Source organism: Solanum stenotomum, chromosome 6 (genome assembly GCF_019186545.1).
Source record: "Solanum stenotomum isolate F172 chromosome 6, ASM1918654v1, whole genome shotgun sequence".
In the NCBI taxonomy this organism is placed as follows: Eukaryota; Viridiplantae; Streptophyta; class Magnoliopsida; order Solanales; family Solanaceae; genus Solanum; species Solanum stenotomum.
The window spans coordinates 39,218,625-39,245,387 of NC_064287.1; the positions used below are offsets into that span (position 1 = coordinate 39,218,625).

Below are 26,763 nucleotides of genomic sequence, written 5' to 3' on the forward strand. Positions count from 1 at the left end.
CTAAAATTGCTTTATTATTTTACTTTGTATTCTTATTGCAAGCTCTGGTACTCTCTATTTAAATCTCAAAAGTATTGAATTTTAGATATCATATACACAATACCTCATTTCCATTAATGAACTTCGACATTGAGACTTGTGTAATATAATACTCCCTCTGTTTAAAAAAGAATGATCTTGTTTGACCTGACACGGAGTTAAATAAAATAAAAAAGATTTTTCAATCTTGTAGTTCTATATTAATGTTTTCTCAAATGAACCAAAATACCATTTAATATTGTGGCCTTAAACATTCCACACGAAAAGTTGATATTAAAATGTTGCCAAAAATGGAAATGGATAATTCTTTTTTAAACCGAGGAGTACCCCACATGATTGCAAACACAATAAGTCTTCAAATGAAAAAATACAAAGATATAATAGAACATCCATAGTCTCCACATTACCTAAAAGAAGAACTCCATAAAATATTTAAAAAATCAAGCATGAAAGGAAAGTAAAAGTCTCTGAAATTGTTTGAAATATTAAGCTATAAACCCATAAACATAACCAAGATAATGGGTTCTACTGTTGATATTCAAATTCTGAATCTGCCTCTGAACACAAGTTACACATCTTGACCATGAGGTGTTATGATGACTTTTGCTCTTGGTGATGCTTTTAAGGACATCCTCAATTCTTCGTACAAATTCAATACCTCAGCTACATCAAGTTCATCAGAAGGTTCAACAATCATCCTTGAAAGTGAAGGGGAATATGCAAATATGAGCTTTAAGAAAAGGAGTTCAAATTGTGTCCCCTCAAACTCTCTTAGCTCTACAAATTCAAGCTTCTCAAATTGTTTGTCAACACAATTTGGATCTTCCAAATAATGTGTAACTTCATCTATGTTTTCTTCACTCAAGTTATTGACAACCTATAAAAATTCATATGGTGTAAAAAGACCAAAAAAAAAAGGTTAGTATTTTTTTTAAAATTCCATAACCATAAAATATTACTTGTAGATATTTTTTAATTTTTATAACCTGATATTGATAGTGTATAAAATTCATTACGTTGTCGGTACATATATAGGTTAAACTCTAAAAATGTAAAGTACTTAACTCACCGAAAAGTATCTACTGGTAACCAAGTTAAACTTGTAATATTAAAAATAAGATATATTACCTACTACAGCATGTAAGGTTACCTACAATTAGTGTATATAAAACTTAAACTCAATTTTAAATTATTGAAAGTGAGAAAACATTACATCTATCTCCAGTGAGTGTAAGTTGGGAGAACTTCGAATCAAGGAAAGAACACCAGAGACTTGGTTTAGATCCATAAATGTCACACACAATGTTACATGCTCCAAATGGTAGGGTTTGGATTGAAACCTTTTCGGAATGATCTCTGCACCCAAATGCTTAGTAAAAGAAAAACAAAAAGGCAAAATGCATTAATGGTTAAGTATATATGATAAGCATAGTAACACTTATTGAGAATATTATAATAAAGAATATTTAAATATGTCGTGATCATAATATAATCACCTGAATGCAAGAATTACTCAAAACAAGCCTTGTTAGGTTAGAGCACAAATAAAGAAGACGCGACCATGTAATGAACCTCTCTTGCTCATAACTTTTAGATTCTTCACAGACATCTAATACCATGAACAACTCCCTAGCATTTGACAAGTTATCAAAAAAACTTGCGTGAATGTCATGACTATCATGAACGGTCAAGAACTGGATCCTAGGAGCAGATATGGTGAGGAAATGAACGCCATTGCAAGCAATGAACGTTAAAGAGTAAAGTAATGGGGTATTCAAGACATAATTTGCTTTGTCTGGGCAAAATTTGATGAACTTCAAGGTCAATTCAAGTAGATTTGGGAATAATGCTTTGGGAGAAGGTGGTTTAACTATGAAATTTGTGACATCTAGATATGTGAGAGTTGGACAATCAAATACACAAAAAGGCAATGTATAGCGTTTGCGTTTGTGATTTTTTAGGGTAAGTTCTTTGACGCGTTTACTTGTTACACATAACAACCAATGGTCAAGGTCCCTATCATTACAATCAATAGTTGACAAATCAAGGAAAAATTTGACTAGGGATCCAACATGATGCAAGAGAATGTTGCCAATCATATTACTAAAACCATTTTCAATCAATCCTATAGTACCACTTTTCTCTTCAAAGAACTCCCAATCTAGAATTAGTATTGGATGCATAGTCCAAAATTGTACCCACTTCTTGGACAAAACACATGTTTTTACCAATTCTTGAAATGACATATCCTTGAATATTTCATCGAGGATATCCATGGGCAAATCAGAGATTCTGTCTATCTCATTTTCATCAACGATCACTTCTGTACCACGATTATTCATGTTCACCATTCTCTACATAAAATAAGTCAAACTTTAGCCTATATTTTAATAAAACAAAGATAAGACATATCTCAAAGTTATAGATTAAAGGTATTCAAAAATTCTTTGAGTCCTAATAGGACTTTATTTTATATAGAAGAAGAAAACGATATTAGATAGTAAAATGTCTGAAATATTTGTCACGTACACAATTTATTTATACTCAATATCTACCTATATATAATTTATTTTAAAAACAAAAGAAGATTCCAGACACGTAAAGGAAATCCACACAAAATTGGTACCTCTTAAATCTAGATCTGAAATTTAGATCGTAAATTAAATTGTTCAAAAAAATGGAAATAACATAGCTTTTATGTTTGTGCATATTAAAAAGATTGTATTCATCTCTTGTTAATAATAATGAATTTCACTTGCATGACTATGTTAGATCTGGAATCTATGGAATTTACATACAACTATTATAGAAAATCATTTCTAAAATTTTGTTAATAATAAGGATTCCTTTTATTTTGATATTTGAGATATACACACAAAACTTCATAGACCATCCAAAAGAATTTATTTATAACTGTTGAACATTGAAAATCATTTTTGAAAAATTAACAACAGAAAAAAGAATCAGTGAAAAACAGTAGCTTAGTGAGATTGTACAGAAAATTCTAATTTTTACGTCTAAAAATTCAATAAAGTTATACCTCAAGATTTTCTTGCATCACTTGAATGGAAGAACCTTAGTGTTTTTGTATACTTTTAGAGTGTAAGAACACAATAAGTTGTCAAAAATATATGCCACACTAATTCTTTGTCAAAAAAAAAAACATAATATATTCACTTTGACTTCTGAATTGTTTTTTTATATAATTTTAGAATCCCCCATTTAAAATGTAGATAATTTTTCTCTCTTGAAGATAGTTTCTACTTAATAAAACTTAGACTTCTTGAATATATAGTCTTAATTTGTCATTCAACTAACTTTGAATATATTTATTACATTGACCATCTTACTTAAATTGGTTATTTGACATCTGATTATCACATATTTTTTAATTACATATATTTGGTAATATTTTATGATCAAGATGAATCCCTATTTTTCAGTGCTTAATATATGAAACTACATATTCAAACGTAATTTTATGATCCAAAATCTGAAGGGTCATGATGACTCTTTACTAACCTTCCATTAGATAAGTCAATTTATTTCTGAAATACTAAAATCAATTAATCATACAAAAATAAATGAAATAGCGATAACAAGTCATAACTTAGCTTTCATATAAGTATATAAATGTGGGAAATATCATTACTAGAAGAGTGAATACAAGTTAAATATAACTTTTTAAATAGAATATACTATCTAAAATGATACGGGACTAAAAGGTAAAAGATAAAGCTTAGAGTTGGCCATGGTAATATTTGGTAGACAACTTCGAATTGGTGATTTGATGTTTCAACAAATTTGTAATATATTTTATGATCTATTTGAATATTTGGTTTTCTAGATGAGTTTGATGGGTGAAATAGAGAATTTTTCATAGCTGATGCACCAATTGTTGGTGTAATTGGGTTTCTTCTCCATGCTCACAAGGGCTAGATCGCATTTGTAAAGAATAATTGTAGGTTTGTGTCGCATTCGCAAAGCATAAAGTTTGTCAATTCTTGATGAGGAATCACATTTGTGATTGTTTCATCACGATTGTGATGGGTTAGATCGGATCGGATCACTTGATCACGTTCACAGTTGTGATCTACATTCACAAAAAGCAATTAAGACATGGATGAAATAAATCTCCAATTTGAACACAGACTTCATTTGAAGATTTTGCGAGCTTGGTAGCTTGATTTTGGTAATTTTTAAGGAGGAATTGCTCATTTTATCTCAAGGTATCTAACTCAAGAATCTAACTCTAAACTCGGTATTTTTCCCTTTATTATATTGTTTGTTTCTTGATTTAATTCATATTGGTGTTAGAAATTAGGCTTTTTGAACCTAAAATTGAGGAGTCATATTTTGATGAGTTGAAGTCCGTTTCAAGCTTGGATTTTGATTAAATAACATATTTATGACTCCTATGTTATCAATAACTAATTTTGAAATAAAATTATTTCTCTGACCTTGCAGGCTTGGGGTTGACTTTTTGTGTTCAGAATGAAATATTGATAATATATTTATCAAGAGACTCGTATACCTATTTAGAATATGTTCTTGATAGATTGAGAGTATATAGACTACTAAAAAAAAGGTATATTTGTAAGGGTTTATGTCATGTTTTCTTAGCCTACGGGGTAGTTATAGATTACTCTCTTATATTTTTCTTGGGGGGGGGGGGGTGATTTATTATATCAAGTATATATGCTATGAATTAGATGTATTGGTTGACTCCAAAAATTTCTAAGCTAAGACCCAAACCATTCTTTATTTGCATATAAAATCATATCAGGTGATTCTTATATTGTTCATATGTGTAAAGGTCATATCTTTGGTGTTCGAATAGATTTGGATATGACTTAAGGTCATAAGAACCGAGTTGAAAGTTTCATTACCGATTAAATTTTGACATAAGATTTTACTTAGGTCAACTTCAAAAGATCATACCTCTCAGTACTAATGACTAGGTGGCCTACAACCTATCAAATTGAAGGTATGTGAGTCCTATTTCCAACTCCACCAAGTTTGACTCATTTAGAGTTTAGAGTAAAAAGTTATGATCATTTTACGAGAGACTGCCATATTAGAGTTTTCTGAGTCGGTGAACTAAGGATCCAATCTACAAGCCGTAGATTGAACTACGACCCATACTGTCGAACCATCAAAAACTCTAAAATTTGGGGTCCAATTCCTATGGATCCATTCTACGAGCCGTAGGATCTTCTACGGGCCATAAGAACTTCTACAAGCCATTGTTTGGACTCATAGAATGGACTTTTGAGCCCAAATATTGTATAAAGTCTACGGATTGGATATATAGTCCGTACAAGCTTATACAGAGGTCATAGATTGGACCTATAGAATGAAATTTTGAGCCTTATAATTCAATATAAATTCTGCATATTGTATCTACGGTCTGTAGAACAAACCACGAACTGTAGATGGACCCGTAGAAGGTTTTTCGTAAGTTTTAAGAAGGGTAGTTTAGTCTTTTCCCACCCCTTCTAAGCCTAAAAAATGGCCCTTTTTTTACCTAATTAATGTTCTAAGAAGTGTTAAAACATTATTTTACGTTCTTTAACACTTCAAAGACTTAGATCAATGATTTAAGAGAAGAAAATCTAGGATTTTGTAACGTTCTCTCAATTTCATCGATTTCACCAAGAACCTTGTTCTTTCAGGTATGTAAGGCTATAATAGTGATGGAGTGAGTTCGTACTCTCACCCTACATCTACTTTCTATCAGTAAACGAGTAATGTTGGGTTCTATCCTTAGTTTTGAGTATTCCTGAGATGAGTTGTTGTTGAATTTTGAGTTGCTATATATAATAAATTGAGATTTTTGAGTTGATTGTTCATGTCTATTTTTCAGCATTAACCTTGTTATTTGAGTATTCATTGAGTAATTGTTGAGAATCTTTTTAACCGAACAATTATCTTAAATTGATTTTTTAAGAAAGTAAAGATGAGTTCTGAGGAAAGTTTAAAGAGACATTTTCAGTAAAGTTTAAGGGAACTATTGATTTCCAAATTAATCATTTTTATATTGAGAAAAGAAAAAATTCTATTTATAAATGATTAATGAGTTCAGAGTTATTTTAGAGCAATTACCTCTTTTAAGAAGATATTTGAACAATTACCCCAAATTGAGAAAGAGTATATTTTATACATTTGAGCATGAATATATATATATTTATTGGGAGTAGTATTGAGCACCAATATAGGGATGAGTTCAGAAAATGCACATTCCTCAAAAAGCATGTAGCCAACATGGGTAAAGGATCATACTGTTTACATGACTCCTTATTGCTTTCAAGTAGAGCTTTAGTAGATATACTTAGTTGAGTTGTTCTATACCTCAGCAGGGTATATGACAATTGTGTGTGTGTATATATATATATATCCCTATTTATAAAAGTAAGAAATCAAATTAAACTAGAATCAGGAACCACTATAACTAACAAATCTTAATTAAACATGAATAAGTAAAATCATAAATAACAAATCCTAAACACTTAGGATTCCTACTCCAACTTTGAATTATTATTTCCATCATTCTCCCGTGATTCAAAGTTGTATACTCTTGTCTTTTTCTTCTTGTCATTGTTGTTGAATTGGCGAACTTCTCTTCAATCTTATTTATTTTTTTCTTGGTTGTGTTGGAGCACCTTCTCTCCAACTTCCAAGTGTTGGAGCACTTTCTCTCCAACTCACGATTTATTTTTCTTGCTTGTATTGGAGCACTTCTCTCCAACTTCCAAGTGTTGGAGCACTTTCTCTCCAACTCACAATATTTTTTCTCTTGGTTGTGTTGGAGCACTTCTCTCCAACTTTCAAGGTTGATGCCCTTCCCACCAACGCCTTTTCTTTTTTCTTTTTTTTTTGTTTTTGGTGTTGGAGCACTCTCTCTCTAACTCTCGTTGATTTCCTTCCCATCAACTCTTTTCCTTTTTGTGTTTTTGTTTTTGCTTTTTATGTTGGAGCACTTTCTCTCCAACTAACAATATATGTTTTTTCTCTTGGTTGTGTTGGAGCACTTCTCTCCAACTTTCAAGGTTGATGCCCTTCCCAATATATATATATATATATATATATATATATATATATATCCTTGAGTTGGTATCTTTTATTTATGAACCTTTTAAAATATTTCATCTTTTATTATTGCTTTGTATTGAGTTGAGGTGAGGTGAGTATTCTTCCAGCCTTATTGGTTCAGTTATTTATTCATTTAGTCTTATTACATACTCGTACATTGAATGTATTGATGTCATTCGACCTGCTTCTTCTTATGATGCAAATACATGTGTTCATGATCATCAACAGGCACTTCATTAAGATCACTTTGCACTTTAGTTAGCTTTTGGTGAGCCTCCTTCCATTCTGGAGGACTCCACTTTTATTTTCAGTATAGTCATTTTTGGGTGTGTGGGTCTTGTCCTGGCATTCATGTTGAACTATAGAAGCTTCATAGTTAGATAGAGTTGAGGAGTCTCTCAGTATTTACTTTTCCTTGAGATGTTTTGCAAACTATAATACCTATATTATTGAGTATTTTACAGATAGTTTGAGTTAAGCATTTGTTTTGAGTTTGAATATTCTAAATTCTGTTTCTAAGCATATTATCGCTTGGGTAAGTCTTCCACTAATTAGCCAGGCAGGCTAAGTGCTCACTTGGGGAACTTTAATAGTTCTCGAGTGTCGGTTGCGTCCAGGGTGTAGGCTCAGAGTGTTACAAACTTGGTATCAGAGTGTAGAGCTCAAAGTCCTAAGGTGTCTATGAAGACATGTCTATTAGAGTCCTTCTTATCAGTGTGAAGAGTGTCACATCTATAATGAGGAAGCTACGTCATTTAGGAACTTTCATTTCCTTCTTACTTATGTTCGTGCGATAGAGCTCAACTCTATAAATGTTTCTTCTAACTTGTACTTATGCGTGTCTTTTAAGATCATACCTCCATGAAAAGTTGTTCGACGTCCCATTTGGAGGAATGCTAATACACAAGGTCAAGAAGGTCACAATGCACCATAAGTTCAACCTCATCAAGCAGATGTCAGCAATACTAAGTTCAGGAATTTAATTCAGATGCTGACTCAAGTTGTGGCAAATCAGGCTGGTCAACAAGGAGTCGGTCATCAGGATGTGTCTAAAACATCTAGAACCTGTTAGTTTTTAGGATACATCCCCCAAATTTCATAGAGTTGAAGATCACTAAGGATCTGGAGAACTTTGTGGATGAGCTTCAGAAAGTATTTGAGGTCATGCGTGGTGCTGATACAGAGTCTATGGAGTTAGCCTCATTTCAGCTCAAAAGTGTTGCTAGGATATGGTATGATCAGTGGAAGAAGAACAGTGCAGAGGGGGGAACCAATTTTGGGTTGGAATGTGTTTGAGAATCATTTCTTGGGAGAGAGTTTCTGAAACAGGAAGCTAGTGTGTGCAGAAGTACAACCTCAAGCTTACTCAGCTATCCCGCTATGCTCTGGAGATTGTGGTAGATATGAGAAGCAGGATGAGTTTATTTGTGCCCAGGCTATCCCGCTTATCGAGTAAGAAAGGTAAGGCGGCATTGTTGATAAGGGACGTGGATATAGAAAAATTTATGATTCATATACAACATGTTGAGGAAAATGAGTTAAAGGACAAAGAAGAATTTCGCAACAAGAGGGCCAACACCAAAAGTCATGAAACTGGCCAGTAGAAAAATGGAAATGAGAATCAGTCATCGTTTGAATAGAAATCATCAGGACCTGCTCCATCATCAGCTAGTTCACATGCACCAAGGAACAAGAATGACCACTGAAATCATAAATTCCAGAGCTCAACCTACTCAATCTCACGGTAATGTGGCACAAGGGGCTTATTGGACCCTTAAATGTGCTAAGTGTGGTAGGAACCACCCAGGAGCGTGTTGTGATGGCTCCAATGGCAACTTCAAGTGTTGTCAGATGGGTCATTTTATGAGAGAGTTCCCTAAGAACAGCAGGTCAATGGGGTCAACATAATCCAATCTTCTTCAGTGACTCCAACAAATAGAGTTACTCCGAGAGGAGCTACTTTGGGGACATGCGGAGGAGCAAACCGTTTGTATGTTATGTATAGTTGCTAGGATAAGGAGAAATATTCAGATATTGTCACTCATATTCTTAAAGTCTTTTCAATTGATGTTTATGCCTTACTCTAACCATGTGCGAGTTTGTATTTTGTGACTCCCAATGTAGCCATGAGGTTCGGCGTTTCCCTCAAATAACTTCTTGAACCCTTTAATGTTTCCACACTTATTGGTGAGTCTATTTTAGAAATTAAAGAGTCTATCGTGATTGTACCATCTCAGTCTATCACAAAGATACGATTGCTGACTTAGTTGAGCTAGACATGGTAGATTTTGATGTCATTCTAGGTATAAACTAGCTTCATGTTTGTTATGTCTCAATCCATTGTAAAATTTGAGTAGTCAAGTTTCAGTTTTCTAATGAGCCAGTTTTAGAGTAGAGGAGTAGTCCAGCAGTGCCTAAGTGTAGTTTCATTTCATACCTTAAGGCCAGAAAGTTAGTTTCTAAGGGGTGCATCTATCACTTAGTCCGAGTCACACCGCCTATTCAGTCAATTCCAATTATAAGTGAGTTTCCAAAGGTCTTTCTAGATGATCATACCAGAGTGCATCCTAAGGGAGAAGTATACTTCAGAATAGATATTCTTCCTGAGACTCAACCCATTTATATTCCTTCATATAAAATGACTCCAGCTGGTAGTTTAGAGATCTTCTTGATAAGGGTTTCATTCGACAAAGTGTCTCACCTTACGACGCGCTGGTCCTATTCGTGAGAAAGAAAGATGGTTCTCATAGAATGTGTATCGATTACCGCCAGTTGAACAAGGTCACCACAAGAATAAGTATCCCCTTCTAAGAATTGATGACCTTTTCGTCCAACTTCAGGGTTCCACTTGCTTTTCTAAGATAGACCTTAGATCTGGTTATCATCTGAAAGTGAGAGAAAGTGATATCCTGAAGACAGCTTTCAGAATTCATTACGGTCATTATGAGTTCATTGTTATGTCCTTTGGTTTGACTAACACTCATGTAGCATTCATAGACCTTATGAACAGAGTATATAAGTTGTATTTGGACATGTTTGTTAGCATGTTCATTGATGACATATTGATTTATTCAAGAAATGAGGAGGACCATTCTAGTCATCTCAAAATAGTTCTCTAAACTCTGAAAGATCGAGAGTTATATGCCAAGTTTTCTAAGTGTGAGTTATTTCTTGAATATGTGACTTTCTTAGGCAACATTGTGTTTGGCAAAGATATTTGAGTCGACAATCAGAAGATTGAGGCAATGTAGAATTGGCTCAGACCTATCTCCACAACTTACATAAGGAGTTTCTTGGGGTTGGTTGGTTACAACAGAAGGCTCATCAAGGGGTTTTCATCTAATTCATCCTTGTTGACTAAGTTGACTCAGAAATCAGCTATGTTTCAATGGTCTAAAGCTTGTGAGCAATGATTTCAGGAATTGAAATGTAACGACCCTAAAATCTAATAGGTTGAACTAGAGCTTGACGAGTGTCGTTTTGAGTTAGTTTTGGGTTATGAGTGCTTAAACGTTGTCCCGGGTCATGGTTGAGGTGCTTAGGGGTTAAACATCAAGGTACGACTCCCCAAGGACCACCCTAGGGGTCCTTGAGGAGGACCCTTAGTCTAACCCCCAAGACCCCAAAGAACCTTGGAAGTTGCCAAAAAATTGATGACCTACGGATAGGGTTCACGACTCGTAGGTCCATCCACGCCCCGTGGATGGCCTCCATAGGTCAACACCTCCAAAACCATGCCCCAGCCCAAGACCATGGATCAATAGTACGGTCTGTGAGTAGATTCACGGTTCGTGGGTCTACGGCGTGATCCACCACTGTTTTTCTGGTTTGGACACGGCTTGGGCAAGGGTCATTTGGTAAATTGTTTATTAATTATTTTAAGTGTATGGATGGTTATTTTAAGTATATTAAGATATTTTAATAGTATTAAAACATAATTAGACCTCATTATTTCAAATCCTCCAAATCCAAACCCCTCCATCTCCAAATATCTTCTCTCTAGAACTCTATTGAAGACCAAGAGAGGAAGAAGATTAGGGCTTGAAAAGGAAGGCTAATTGAGTGGATTTTCGTGGAATTCATATCTTAAGGTATAGTGATCCTTTATATAGGGGTATCTTTCACCCCTAGAGGCCATTCAAAAATTACAAAGTTTTCAAGTTTCTCAAAAACCCTAGATTTTTACTCAATCTCATGGGTGCTTTCCTCAAACAATTTCAAATGGTTACTAATGTCATATTATGATTGTATTAGTGTTTAATTGATTATTTATGATGAAAATACTCTATGAACCCATGAATTCTCTCAATTCCTAAATTGTGCATTTATGAAGTGGGTTTGTTGGTGATGAATGCATGTGAATTGAATTTTCCTAAATTGCTTTAGATTATTGAAGTATATCATTACCCATGCCCTAATTGTAGTAAATTGTTGGTGTGTTGGTGAATTGGAAGTATGACCCTTGAAGGGCAAGTTATGATCTATTACTTGTTGAATTAGAATTGTGAATTAGATGTTGATCCACTTGAAAGGTGGAGATGTTTATTTACTATGTATATTGTGGTATTGAATTGATGGATATACTCCTTATACCCTACATGTGAAGGTTAATGTATAATTGTGATATGATGCATGTGTGTGATATAAATGAATGAATATCTTTTCTAGAAGCTAATTGTGTTAGGATTGAATGTTATCTCTCTATTAACACTTGTGAATGATGATGATTATGTGAAAGGCTATTCTTACATACACACACACTTGAATGAAGAATGAATGAAGTTCAATGATAATGTTAATGATGAATTACTTATTGAAAGGCTATTCTCAATTGTACTCTAATGAATGATAATGATGTGTCGATTGAAAGGATATTCACGATCTTATACTAATGAACGATAATGGGTTTCTTAGATGAAAGGCTATTCTCCATCTTTGAATCTATGAGTTATCCAATGAATGAATGATGGGTTTGAGATGGATGCCCTCACGTGAGTTGAGGCAGGGTGTCTAGTAATAATCTCATATACCTTAATGTAATGAATGTTAAAGTACTCTATGGGAATGTAGGCTAAGCACCGAGAGGATATTGAATGAAATGGAAGCCCTCATGTCAGTTGAGGCGGGGTTTCTAGTAGCAATCTCTTGAGATGGATGCCCTCACGTCAGTTGAGGTGCGGTATCTAGTAGCAATCTCCTTGTCCCTTAACTATGTGCCCACATAGGTCTAGCTAGTGGATCCACTTAAGCTAAATACCAGTTTACCTTAGGCAAGTAGATCAATCCTTACGATGTGGGATAGTACATCGGATTCTATGATCTAGCTCTCATGGTCTATGTCGGTTAAACGCTTATTCCCATCATGTGAGATGTGCATTATAGTTTCTTGAGGAGTTCTATGAAGTGTGGGTAGTAGTATGGGATGTTATCCATACATGGCACGAGTAGGCTTCAAAAGGGCTATAGTAAGTTCTCTAAGTCTTAATGACTAATGAATGAAAGTCCTCTAAATGAAGCTAATAAACAATGTTGATTTGGATGTCTAATGTAATGATGCATGTTATACTTGAATTGTATTATGAGTTACTTCCTTGTTATGACTTATTGTATTTGGATGTGCCTTGCCTATGGTGACTTCAAAGGAGTACTTAGTGTGAGTAGTAGTATGGGATGTTACTTGCACATTGCGCAAGTATGACTTAGGGGTTGTCTTAGGTGATGGTCCTTATGTGGTGAAATAACTTGCTAATGGTTTAGGTCTCTTGTGTATGAGTATTATTGAAATGGAAAGGTTGAATGGTAAGTTCACTTTTGGTGACCTTAATGTGGTACCTTGGTGTGGATGGTGGTATGAGACGCTATCCATACACTGCACAAGGTATAGCATGAGGGTTACTTGAGGTGAAGGCTAAATGTGAAGGTAAAGACCTACATATTGATATTGTTCAAATGTGATGTTATGACTTGTATGATGGGTATATTTGTATTTGATGTCTCTTATACTATTGTTCATGATAATTCTAAAAAGTGGCATAATGCATGGTTACCAACCAAAATGTCCCTTTTTAAAGCATGTTTTTGCATGGTCATCATACTTAGTACATTTTTGTGTGCTAACCCATTCTTCTATGTTTTTACTACTAGTGTAGGTTCCGGCAAGTGATTGTTTCTATCTAGATTGAAGTTCTTGGATTGCTATTCTTCCAAGATCAAGTGGTACGTCCTCATAGATCGAGGACAAGTGTCTTTTTAGAAGTTTCTTTCTTTTCATGTAATAGACTACTTTAGATTTCTATTGTAAAGGGTCATGTCCCTATTTTTTTCAAGATTGTGTCTAAGATGGCCATGTGAGATATAGACTTCCGCTTGCATTTAAATGTTTTGAATGTTAGATTGTATGGTTTTAAATAAAAAGTTTAAATTTTATACTATTTCTATTACCTATGCAATGAATAAGCTCTGAGGCTTGTATAAGACCCCTTCAGGGTCGAGTACGCCGGTCACATCCGAGGTCTAGACTCGGGTCGTGACATGCAAACTCAGTTAACTACTGCTCAATGTTGACCCTTCTAGATGGTACAAAGGGTTTTGTCATCTATTGTGATGCATCCAGAGTGGGGCTTGGGTTTGTGTTGATGCAGAAAGGTAAGGTTATAGCATATGCCTCTAGACAGCTTAAGATTCACGAGAGGAACTACCCGACTCATGATCTCGAATTGGCAACAACACTTTTGCTCTCAATATATGGCGCCACTACCTCTATGGCATTCACGTGGATTTGTTCACCGACCACAAGAGTCTCCAATATGTTTTTAGTTAGAAGGATCTTATTTGAACAAAAGGGAGATGGTGCGTTGAGATATCAAGGTAGATTGTGTGTTCGAAAGGAGGATGAGCTCTAAGAGAGGATCATCGCAAAAGCTCATAGTTCCAGATATTCAATCTATTCTGGTTCCACAAAGATGTACCATGACTTGAGAGAAGTCTATTGTTGGAATAGTATGAAGAAGTGTATTGCAGATTTTGTTTCTAGGTGCCCAAATTTCCAACAAGTCAAGGTAGAACACCAAAGACCAAGTGGTGTGGCTCAGAACATAGCTCTTCTGGAATGGAAGTGGGAAATTATTCATATGGACTTCATTATTGGATTTCCGCGATCTCGCAGAAAGCCTGATTTTATTTAGGTGATTGTAGATCGGATGACTAAATCAGCCCAATTCTTTCCGGTAAAGACCAAAAATTCAACATAAGATTATGCTAGATTATACATCTATGAGATGGTTCAACTTCATGGAGTCTATTTTCCATCATTTCAAAAGGGGTGCACAATTCACTGCTCAGTTTTGGAAGTCATTTTAGAAAGGTTTAGGTTCGAAGGTAAACCCTATTACTTATTTTCATCCTCAGACAGATGGCCAAGCAGAGGGCACAATTCAGACCCTAGAGGATATGTTGAGAGCATGTGTCATGGATTTCAAAGGTAATTGGGATGACCACTTGCCTCTCATGGAGTTTTCCTACAATAATAGTTATCACTCAAGTATCCAGATGGCTCCTTATGAGGCTCTTTATGGGAAAAGATATATATCTGCTATTGGTTGGTTTGAGGTTGGTGAAGCTGAGTTGATAGGGTCTTTTTTGGTTCATCAAGCCAGGAAGAAGGTGAAGACTATTTAGGAAAGGTTGAAAATAGTGCAAAGTCATCAGAAATCCTATACAAATGTTAGAAGGAGAGAGTTGGAGTTTGAGATTAATTATTGGTTCTATTTGAAGGTTGCGCCTATGAAGGGTGTTATGAGATTCTGTAAGGATGGAAAGTTCAATCCCCAATACATTGGTCCTTACAGCAGCAGCGGCGACGGTGGTGATGGCGGCAGCAGCAGCAACAGGAGGTTGTCGTTGTTGTTGTTGATAACCTATACAGTTGAGAAATTAAACTATTATAATACCATTTAGAAGTATTTAAATTGTTCCTTTAATTTGTAAATGAATGCATCAATCATAGGTTTAATTAGCCATTTAAATTGTTCCTTCATTCAAATATTGTATTTGAAATTTGGTCGATCATTTTCACTGGTTCTTGAAAGTTGTAAATCTTCACTTCTCCCTTTTGCATTAGTTATGTATAAAATGATGAGTTCATGGGAAACTTTCTCTTTTATTGGCACCCGAAAGGTGGGCTATTAGATTGAGATGAAAGCCTACCAACACATAAAAGTTTCCATTGGAGTGAAAGCCCAAACGAGTGAAGTGAGAAAATCTTGATCGAAAGCCCCACTATCTATCTATATACAATAGGGATAATTGTACATAATGGCAAACTATTAATTCAAATTAAATGGTATAACCACATTTTGATTTAATTGTGCCCTGTAGCAAATTGTTTGCCAGTCGCCTCTCTCCCTTTAACTCTCGCTCGCCACTCTCCCTCTCTCGCTCGCTCTCTCTGTCGCTCGCCTCTCTCGCTTTATACAAACAGAAATGTATAAATTGTGTTTCCGTTTGTATAAAGTGAGAGAAAATTGTATATACACATGCAAATACATATATCTTCATCCTATACACTTATAATTATACAATACAAATATTCCCCTGTCCAGTTCTCTTTTGCATTTCTCTCTTTCTCGCTTTATACAAACACAGATTATACAAAATACAATGTATAATTTATGTTTGTATAAAGGGAGAGAGAGAACGATATTTGATATACAAACGTTTTATTTCAATTCAATTGTATATAAATTCAAATTTTATACAGATATACAAACACATAAAATTAAATTGAGAGACTCTCAACGATTTATACAAATGAGAGGCTGACAACAATTTATACAAATGGTTTGTCAGGGAAATTATACAAATCTGAAGAGGAGCCAGCGAATTATACAATTGCTTCTTTTGTATATATGTATAGCAAAATAGCCTAGTCATAGCATGTTTGCTATGGAGCGTAATTATGCAAACTTTGCTATAGCATACAAATATGAATTTTGTATTTGCTATATGTAAAAGTTACTCTATATAATAAGAGAAGAAAAAAGGACACATGTCAGCACCACAAATTTTCAAAATTTTAAATTATAAATAATTAAATATTATATACTAATTAAACAGTCAGCATTCAAAATTTAAAATAAAAATACACATGTCAAATAAAGATCAATTGATTATAAAACTCCACTTCAAATCACATTAAATAGATTTTTTTTTTAAATGAATCTAGGACAGATTTTATAAGCGTTTTTTTTTAATTTAAAACAATTCTATAAAATATAGAGTGTGTTATGCTTCATTTTTTGGGGGGGAAGTTATTATATTTTATTAATAAATAATAGTAATAATAATTTTAAAAAATAATCTTTTCTTTTTAAAATATTCTATATAATTATTTAAATTTGAATTGAAGAAACTAATAAAAAAAACTGTTTTTTTCTTTCAAAAAATGAAAAATACTCCTAATTGTAAGAACTACCCACGTTCTTTGGAAAAATCTTATATTTATAATAATTATATCTATATATATAATATAATTAAATAATAAATAACTATTTTATTTTACAACTAAAGTTTTTTTTAAAAAAATTAAACAGTTCTAAAAAAATTTAAAGTCTCTTATATAATTATTTAGAATTGAACAAACTAATAAAAAAAAAACTGTTTTTATACCTAGATAAACTAATAAACTAATAAATTCAAAGATAAAAAATAAAATTCGGACATCAACCAATTTTTATACCTAGATAAAGTTTACTAAAAAATAATTGGATTGAAACATTTTTTTTATATAGTTTTATATTGCAACTATAAAATATATAAAAAGAAATTGAAAGTTAAAGTTTATTAAAATTAGTTTACAGATAAATTTTACTAAATAAAATTAATTTTTTGAATTTTGAATTTGAATGGGAAGTTACCATTGATCTTTTAAAATTTGAATCGAAAACTAACTCTATACTAGATAAAGCCAAATTTCAATCTACTTTTTCCTATATAAACTAATTTTCCATCAAAATTTTTATTTTATTCTCTAAATTCTTTTGCACCTATTCTTTAATTCTTCAGTTTCGTTTGTTGGTTTTACATTATTCATTGAGGCAATTCTTACATACATATATATGTCCTCAATTTGCTTACCCGAGTGACCTTGAGATGATTTGATCTTATTATAATCTATCAACAATTTGTGTTATTTATTAGTAAAGTTTTATCTGTTGTAAATTATTTTATTCAAATTAATGATATGTAATTCCAAGCACTACTTTGTTGGAATGTTTTGGAATCTTGGATGGATCCTATTAGACAAGCTTTGCAGCATGGATTAAAGAAACTCTCTTTTGTACTCGAGCACAAAGTCTCCAGACAGTTCGATGTTCTGTACACCAAAGGCTGGACTGAGTGGTCGTCCTATGACTTTCACATGGTTAATGCTGCACATATGAATCAACAGTATATATATATATATTGGACGCTAATTTCCCTTCTTTCTTTTTTATTGTGCTAGATTGCTTAAACGAACAAATAACTTTTATAATGAGATTAAAAATTTGCTTTCAGATGAATTTATTTCTGAACAATCAATAAACTCTGAGGACGATAACCTGGAATCAACAACAGAAAAAGTGTAAGTTAATTGCTTAGGGAGGTTGTACGTATGCTAGATAGTCATTATACTTATTGCACATATAAACTGAATTTTAGAATCCCATCTGTTCTAATGCATATTAGTATATTAAAGATTTTATGGAAGTGGTAGTATGGTAGGTGGTAGTGTGGTAGGTGAGTAATTTATTTTAAAGATTTAATTATAATATTCTTTTGTTAAGTGTCTTAATCTTGATATTTCTTTAATATTAGGTGCGAAATTAATTGGTAAAATATAATAATATTTATTGTAATATTCTTCCGATAGTAGTTTTAATCTGAATATTTCATTAATATTATTTACGATATATTCTAGATATAACATATCTTGGGTTCTTTGGTAAATATATAAATTTTCCTCCATTAATTGTTCTAATAGTTTTATATCTTCCATAGTTTATATCCAATATTGTAAATATTCGTAGTTCATTTTAATCTGAATTTATTTCTAAATCATACCATTCTATTCTTTCAAGGTCTAAATCATGTAGGTCTATTTCATACCTTTCTTGGTTCAATATATCTTCTGATTCGTTATCTTCAAATATTTTTTCCCATATTATTCTTCTTAATTCAATTATTTCTATATTTTTAAGTATATATAGGATTAAAGTTTCGTAGTTTTTTATCATTTCATCATGCATGTATATGGTCATGTTCGTTGTTATGCTGATTTTTTATTTTCAATTATTCCTTCCTATCATATCCATAATTAATTAAATTCATATTAGATCATTATGAACTAGATTATCTGTTAATCATGTTCTCCTGTCACTACTAGCATCGTACTTTAGCGGATACTTCCTTTTTATCAGCGCCTCAACTTTGTTTACTCCCCTAAACGGCTTTCCTCGCCTACCGGTTTCAACATTAGGATGGCATAGTATAGAAGTTTTCTCCCTGTTTTCAGTGTGCTAATAAATTAGAAATCATGATTCAAATAATTCTAATACATAATAACTAACATAAATTTATTCAATCATATATATGATATTCAGAAATATATGAAATTAGTTCTGCATATTTTTTGAACAATATACCTTTGCCTCTTGCTTATTCATGCTATCTGAAATATCTTGTTTGATTTCAGATTGTTGCTCCATTATCTTTTAAAATATTAGTTTTTAGTTGAGAGAGTTTTTGAAAGGAGAGTTTTATATATTAGGCATTGTCTGCCCTTTCATTTACACATACCTTTCCTTATATAGAAAGGAATTTTTACGTACTATACTACACACTTAATCATCCTCCCCAACTGCTTTTACACTTGTCTTCTTAATAATACACTCCACCTACTACACTTGCTCACTTTACACTTGTCTACTTCTTACACTTATCACTTTACACTTGTCACCTAATAATTCACACCCCCTACCATACTTTACACTTACCCATAATGCATTTAATTATACTATAATAATAATAAAGACAATAATGTGCACCTATTTTACATTTTACTTTACGACTTTTCACATACTAATACTATTTACTTTTGTCGTATGTCTTCTTTTTCTTTGTCTTTATCTTCTCATCATCTTCTTATTTTATCTTTTAGGCTTCCGTCTCTATCTCTTATTTCAGTTGGACGTCTGGAATTATATTATCTTCTCTGTTGCATTTCGAACATATGTGGTCAGGGTATTTGTGACCAATTAGCTTGCAATATCTGGTTAATAACTCTGCCGAAATAAATCCTACTTTTAGTGCTCGTGTTGTAGGTCGTTCTTCTGGCTTAAGTAATGATAAAATCCATCTCTGGATTTCATCCATATCTGCTTTCCTTAGCTCCCTTGAAATGGAATAAATCATTAACTCCATAGTAGCTCCATATAGCGTTTCCGTTTAAATAATTATTTGTTAGTTCTTGTATAATGGTTGATATACCAATTATTCTCTTATTGGCATAAAAATTGGGTATCTCGCTATTTTGTATCTTTGGTTGTTGTTCGATATCTTCCGGTATTATCATATCTTTTGTTAGTCCTATCTTTACCACTTGTATCGGAGGTTTGATCTTCATGAATATAAGTTCCTTCAACAGATCTGGCACTCTTTCGAGGAGTTTCAGTGTGTTTCTTAGACATGTTGATGATGAGAAACGTAACGAGAGTGATGATTGTGGTTGTGAGAAGGATTGGATGGACGGTTGTGAATGTGATGGTGGAGTGGTGAGGAAGATGGGAGTGAAAATTGTGAATATGGGGGTAGTGGGGTGGTGGCGTATAGTTGTGAATATGAGGGTAGTGGGGTGGTGGCGTGTAAACTGATAGGCTTGGGTGGGCGGGAATTGTGATTGGTGTATGAAGTAATTGGAGTGTAACGGTACAAAAGGAAGTCTAATCAATGTAAATCCCTAAATTCTTGTAACTGATAATTACGATTTTAAAAAAAGAACTGAAATTATATTAGCTAGCTATTAATAATTAATAATATAAAAATATAAAGAGATTAATTATTTTTAAATAAACTTGTAATTAATTTTTAAATAAAGTTAAATTTAATTAATATGTTATAACCCGTAAATAAACTGTTATAAGTAAGAATTTTTTAAGAATATGTTTAAAACTTGTAATATTGACCCTTAAATGTGTATATGGTGTGATTTTTCCTTTTCTCAAGGTATTGAAAACCTATAGAAGTTCAAATAAAAATAGAAGGTTAGTAACTTTTACAAGTTGTAACAAGTAAAACTGCCTTACATTAAGGATTAAAAATTCCATTACTATAAAATATTACTTGTAGATATTTTTTAATTTGTATAACATGATATTGATAGAGCATAAAATTCATTACATTCTCGGTACATGTATAGGTTAAACTCTAAAACTGTAAAGTGTTTAACTTATATACAATGACAATGTAAAAATGTTTTTACTCTATCAAGTCACAAAAAGGAATCTACCGAAAACAAAGATTGCCTACTACAACACGTAAAGGTAACTTACTATCAATGTATATATAACTTAAACTCGATTCTAAATTATAAAAGGTGAGATACATTACATCTATTTCCAGTGAACGTAAGTTGGGAGAATGTCGAATCAAGGAAAGAACATCACAGACTTGGTTTAGATCCAGAAATGTCACAGACAGCGTTACCTCCTCCAAATGGTAGGGTTTTGATTGATCAAACCTTTTTGATAAAGATTATGCACCCAAATACTTGATAAAAGAAAAATAAAAGGCAAAAAATGCATTAACGGTTAAGTATATATGAGCATAGTAACATTTAATGAGAACTTTATAATAAAGAATATTAAAATATGTCTTGATCAAATTATACTCACCTGAATGCAAAAATTAATCAAAACAAGCTTTGTTAGGTTGGGGCACAAATAAAGAAGAAGTGACCATGTAATGAACCTCCCTTCTTCACAATAAGATTCTTCACGGAATAACAACTCCCTAACATTTGAGAAATTTACAAAGAAAATTGTGTGGATGTCATGACTATCATTAATTGTCAAGAACTGGATCTTAGGAGCAGATATGGTGAGCAAATGAACACCATTGCAAGCAATTAATGTTAAGGATGAAAGTAATGGGGTATTCAATACATAATTTGCCTTTGTTGATCGTAATTTGATGGACTTCAAGGTCAATTTAAGGAGATCTGGGAATAATGTTTTGGAAGAAGGTGGTTTGACTATAAAATTGGTGACATCCAAATATGTGAGAGTTGGGCAATCAAATATGCAAAAAGGTAATGTATAGCGATTGTGTTTGTGATTTTTTAAGGTAAGTTCTTTGACACATATACTTGTTACACATAACAACCAATGGCCAAGATCCCTATCATCAGTATAATAGATAGTTGACAAATCAAGAAAAAACTTCACTATTGATCCAACATGTTTTAAGAGAATATTGTCAACCAGGACACTAAAACCATCTTCAGTCAATCCTATATTACCACTTATCTCTTTAAAGAACTCTCCATCTAGAACTAGAATTGGATGCATAGCCCAGAAATGTTCGCACTTCTTCGACAAGACGCACGGTTTTACCAATTCTCGAAATGACATGTCCTAGAATATTTCATCGAGGATATCAATGGGCAAATCAGAGATTTTGTCTATCTCATTTTCATCAATGATCACTTTTGTACCACGATTATTCATGTTCACCATTCTGTACATAAAATAAGCCAAAGTTTAGTCAATATTTTAAGAAAACAAAGATAAAGGCATATTTCAAAGTTATAGATTAAAGGACTTCGAAAATTCTTTGTAGTCCTAATAGGATTTTATTTTATTTAGAAGGAAAAAGCTATAGATACTAAAATGTCTGAAATATTTCTCCCGTACACAATTTTATTATATTGAATACCTACCTATAATTGATTTTAAAAACAAAAGAAAATTGCATAGCTTTCATGTTTAAATTGTTAGCATTGGTACCTCTTCAATGTAGACCGAAAATTTAGATCATAAATTAAATTGTTCAAAGAAAATGAAATAGCATAGCTTTTATGTTTGTGCATATTAAGAAAATTGTATTCACCTTTTGTTAGATCTAATGAAATTAGCATACATGACTATGTTAGATCTGAAATAGATGGAATGTATATATACAACAATTGAACATAGAAAATCATTTCGAAAATATTTATTACTAATAAGGATTCCTTTTATTTTGATTTTTCAGATATACACAAAAAACTTCATAGACCATCCAGAAGAATTTATATACAACCATTGAACATACACAATCATTTTTGAAAACTCAACAACAGAGAAAAAAATCAGTGAAAAACAGTACCTCATTAAGATTGTACAGAAAATTATAATTTCTACATCTGAAAATTCAATAAACTTATACCTCAAGATTTTCTTGCATCACTTGAAGGGAAGAGACTTAGTGTTTTTGTAACAACACAATATGTTGTAAAAATTATATACCACACTAATGTTTTGATCAAAAACAAATATAATATATGGGTCCCATGGAGAAATATTTATTCACTTTGACTTCAAAATTGTTTTTATATAGTTATTTCAAGAAATTAATTAATTTTAGAATCCCTCATTTTAAATGTAGGTAACTTTTCTCTCTTGAAAATAGTTTCTACTTAATAAAACTCAAATTTCTTGAATATACTCTTAATTTTGACAGTCATTCAACTTAACTTTGGATATATTTATTAAATTGACCGTCTTACTTAAATTGGTTATTTGACAATTAATTATTATAGATTCTTTAATTACATATATTTACCAAATATTTAATAATCAACATAATTAATAGATAGATCTCTACATTTTTCCGTACTTAGCATATGAACATATTTAGACGTATTTTTTATTATTCAAAATCTGACGGATCGTGAGACACTTCACTAACCCTCGGTTAGATAAGTCAATTTTTTTCCGAAATACTAAAATCAATTAATCATACAGAAATAAATGAAATAGTGATAACAAGTCATAACTTAGCTTTCATATAAGAATATGAATGTGGGAAATATCAATTACAAGAAGAGTGATTAGAAGTTAAATATAACTTTTTAAAATATGAATACAGTAGCTGAAATGATACGAGACTAAAAAGTAAAATATAAAGCTTATAGCTGATCATGGTCAACATTTGGTAGACAACTTCATATTAGTGATTTGATATTTCAATAAATTTGTAATATTTTTTATGATTTATTTGCATATTTGGTTTTCTAGATGAGTTTGATGGGTGAAATAGAGAATTTTTCATAGCTAATGCACCAATCAATTGTTGGTGTAATTAGTTTTCTTCTCCATGCATGCAAGGGCGAGGTCGCATTCGTGAAGAATAATTGTAGGAATTATATGCATTCACAGGGTCAGTGCCGCATTTGCAGAGGATAAAGTTTGCTAGTTCAGTTCTGGATGAGGAATCTCATTTGTGATTGTTCCCTCACGATTGTGATAGGTTCTATCGGATCACTTGATCATGTTCGCAATTGTGATTTACATTAGCAAAAAAAGCAATTAAGATCTGGACGAAATAATCCCCAATTTGAACATAGACTTCAATTTAAGATTTGTTTAGTTTGTTAGCTCAATTTTGGTAATTTCCAAAGAGGAATTGCTCGTTTTATCTCGGGGTAATAATCTAACTCTAAATTTGGTATTATCCCTATATTATATTATTTGTTTTGTGATTTAATTCACATTTGGGTATTAGAAATTAGGATTTTTTAACCTAAAAGTAAGGAGTCACATTTTGATGATTTGGAGTCCAGTTCGAGCTTGTATTTTGATTAATTTCATATTTGTGATGCAACTAAATTTGAAATAAAATTATTTCTCTGACTTGGCGGGCTTAGGGTTGACTTTTTGAGTTCGGAATGAAAGTATAATAATGGGTCTATCAATAGACTCGTATACCTATTTAAAATATGTTCTTGATAGATTGGGAGTATCTAGAATATTCAAAAATGCATATTTGTAATGGTTTATGTAATGACCAATTGGTCATTTTTTTAAAAATCATAAAATTATCATTTTACCCTCGGATATCAACCCGAGCTAATTTTGATTGGATTTTGAAAAAAATTTTGAGATTTGAGTAAAAAGTTGTGAATTATGTATGTTTTTTGTTTTTGAAAGGCTAAAGTTGTTAAAAAGTGGTTTTTGATGTCTTTGGGAGTTTTGAGTATCAGAATGGAATTTTGGTGATTCCATCAGTCCCGAAATGTGGATATTAGTCTAAGGGAGTTGTCGATTTCAAATACGGAGTCTTTTTGAGGATTTGAGGTCCTAAGTTGGAAATTATTGAGATTTTAGCATTTGGATTGACTTTGGTCAATATTCGGGGTTTGAATGCTCGGATCGGAATTCCCGGAGTTCTGCTAGATTCGGGGGATGATGTTAGGCCTAGGTGAGGTCTTGGATGAATTTTCAAAGGTCCCGATCTTGTTTTAGCCATTTAGATGTTGTGTTCATTTCTTGTGACTTTCATGGATATCGATTTAAGGAGATCTCAAATTCGTATTTTGATAGTTCCATTGAGTCTAGAACATCGAGTTTAGTCAAATTGCATAATTGGAATGTGTGAATGGGATTCTGAACGAATCCTGAGGGTCCATTCATTGATTTTGTTGTTGGCTGAATTTTCTGATGTTTAGTGTGCTCGCATTAGCGAGAGGTTGTTCACTAAAGTGGGCCTTGCTTTCTCGAACACTTGGCTGCTTTCGCAACCTTCGCTTTATGGAAGGCTGGGTTGCAAAAGCGATAGGCCATATTTTAGCGGGGTGTGCTTAAGCAAATCAGAGTTGCTTTAGCGATGATTGTGAAAGCGAAGCCTGGTTCTCAAAAGTGAGACCCTCATTTTAAGCGGGGTTCACTTAAGCGAACATGTGTTTGCTCAAGTGACTTCAGAGTTGATTTTTGGCCTACCATTTTGGGATTTTACCCCATTTTTCCCATATATATATATATATATATATATATATATATATATATACTACATTAAAAGCATGAACTCTCAAACTTGAATGTTGAATTACTATAATACCCCCAATTAAAAATACCCAATTTCTTATATTTATTAATTTAGTTGTATTAAAAGTAGATACCCTTTCACATTAAAGGATTGTGAGTTTTTCAAAGAGTTGCGACCTTTTTGATGGGCTGTGACATTTTCGATGAGTTGTGACTTTTCCGAAGGGTTCTGATTTTTCTAAGGGTTGTGAATTTTCTAATGGGTTGTGCCTTTTTTGATGAGTTATGACTTTTCCTATGAGAAATGACTTTTTCAAAAGGTTGTAACTTTTCTGATAAGGCACAATTAGCACCTACCAATACTACGATTTGTTAGCTATAAATAGAGGGGTTTCCTCTCACTTTTATATTACGATTTTTTTTTATGTTTTCTACTCTTCTTCTTCTTAAAAAAATCTCAAGGGTTATTTGCAACAGTTGATTAAGTTCAAAATTCAACGAAATTCGAGGTACCACATAAGAAAGAGTTGGTGAAGAAATTGTAGCAAATCATTCATCAATTCACAGTCGTATTTTTTCTTTTGATTTTCATGAGTTAACAATGACTAAAAGTTTTGGGTAAAAACTATAATAATAAACAAATATAAAAAAAGTCACATGATTTGAGTGAGATGTTTCTTATTTGTTTTTTCATGTTTTATTCTTTTACCCTCAAACGAACGTGTTTCTTTCTAATTTTGCTAAAACAACGGGCATCAACGTTATCCATTGAATTATTAGTTTTGATATATAATCCACTATTTCAAAAATAATTTTTCACTTTTACTTAGAATATGATAATAGTCATGATAATAATTATTTTTTAATAGATATGTAAGAAAAAATGAACGGAAAAAGTAAAGTGTTGGTGGCAAGATATTTCAATCAAATGGAATACTATAGTGAGTATAGCATGAACATATATTTTCGTCTTCCTTATTCATTGGTTATGTATTTGCAACATCTCGCAAATTGAAAGAACTAGAAAGAGCTAGAAGTAGAAAGAGTGTTTTTTTGGAAATAATAAAAATCTGGAAAATTGGTTAAGTTAAGTTTGAGTTTTTGGTCAACTTCAAATGACCATAACACCTAGCTCAGGATGAGTTAGGTGTGTTTCCATAGGAAAGATCTTGGAATAATATTTCCAACGCCACTAATTTTGCGCGATTCCGAGTTCGTATGAGTGAGTTATGCCTATTGGAAGTTGGGTTGTTCAAATAAGAAAAGTCCAATCCGGATTTTAGAAGGGCATTATGGTCTTTTCACCACCAAATTAAGTTAATTCATTTTTAGCAATTAAATTGGGGTCTAAACTGAATTGGTTCAGTTTAGACAATTGGAAATTTACACTAGGGTTTTTGGAGAAAGAACTCAAGAGGAGAAAGAGCAAAGTTCGTCGTTCTTGAAGGTTTAGCTTGTGGATCTCGTCAAGGGGTGATCCCTACGAGGTATGTGAGTCTTTCAAAGTTTTGGTTTTGTTCACCCACGCGCCAATCATGTTTATTTCAACGAAGTTTGTTCTAGAAAGTTGAAA

General features: G+C 32.6%; 1 protein-coding gene across 1 annotated transcript; it reads right to left on the reverse strand.

Moving 5' to 3' along the window:
• Positions 1–607: 607 nt before the first annotated feature.
• LOC125868723 (F-box/FBD/LRR-repeat protein At1g13570-like) lies at positions 608–2,390 on the reverse strand. Its single transcript, XM_049549308.1, has 2 exons — positions 1,536–2,390; positions 608–916 (listed from the first exon to the last, which is right to left on the reverse strand). The coding sequence occupies exons 1-2, from the start codon at positions 2,388–2,390 to the stop codon at positions 608–610; spliced, it is 1,164 nt and encodes a 387-aa protein (XP_049405265.1).
• Between the last annotated feature and the right edge of the window lie 24,373 nt (positions 2,391–26,763).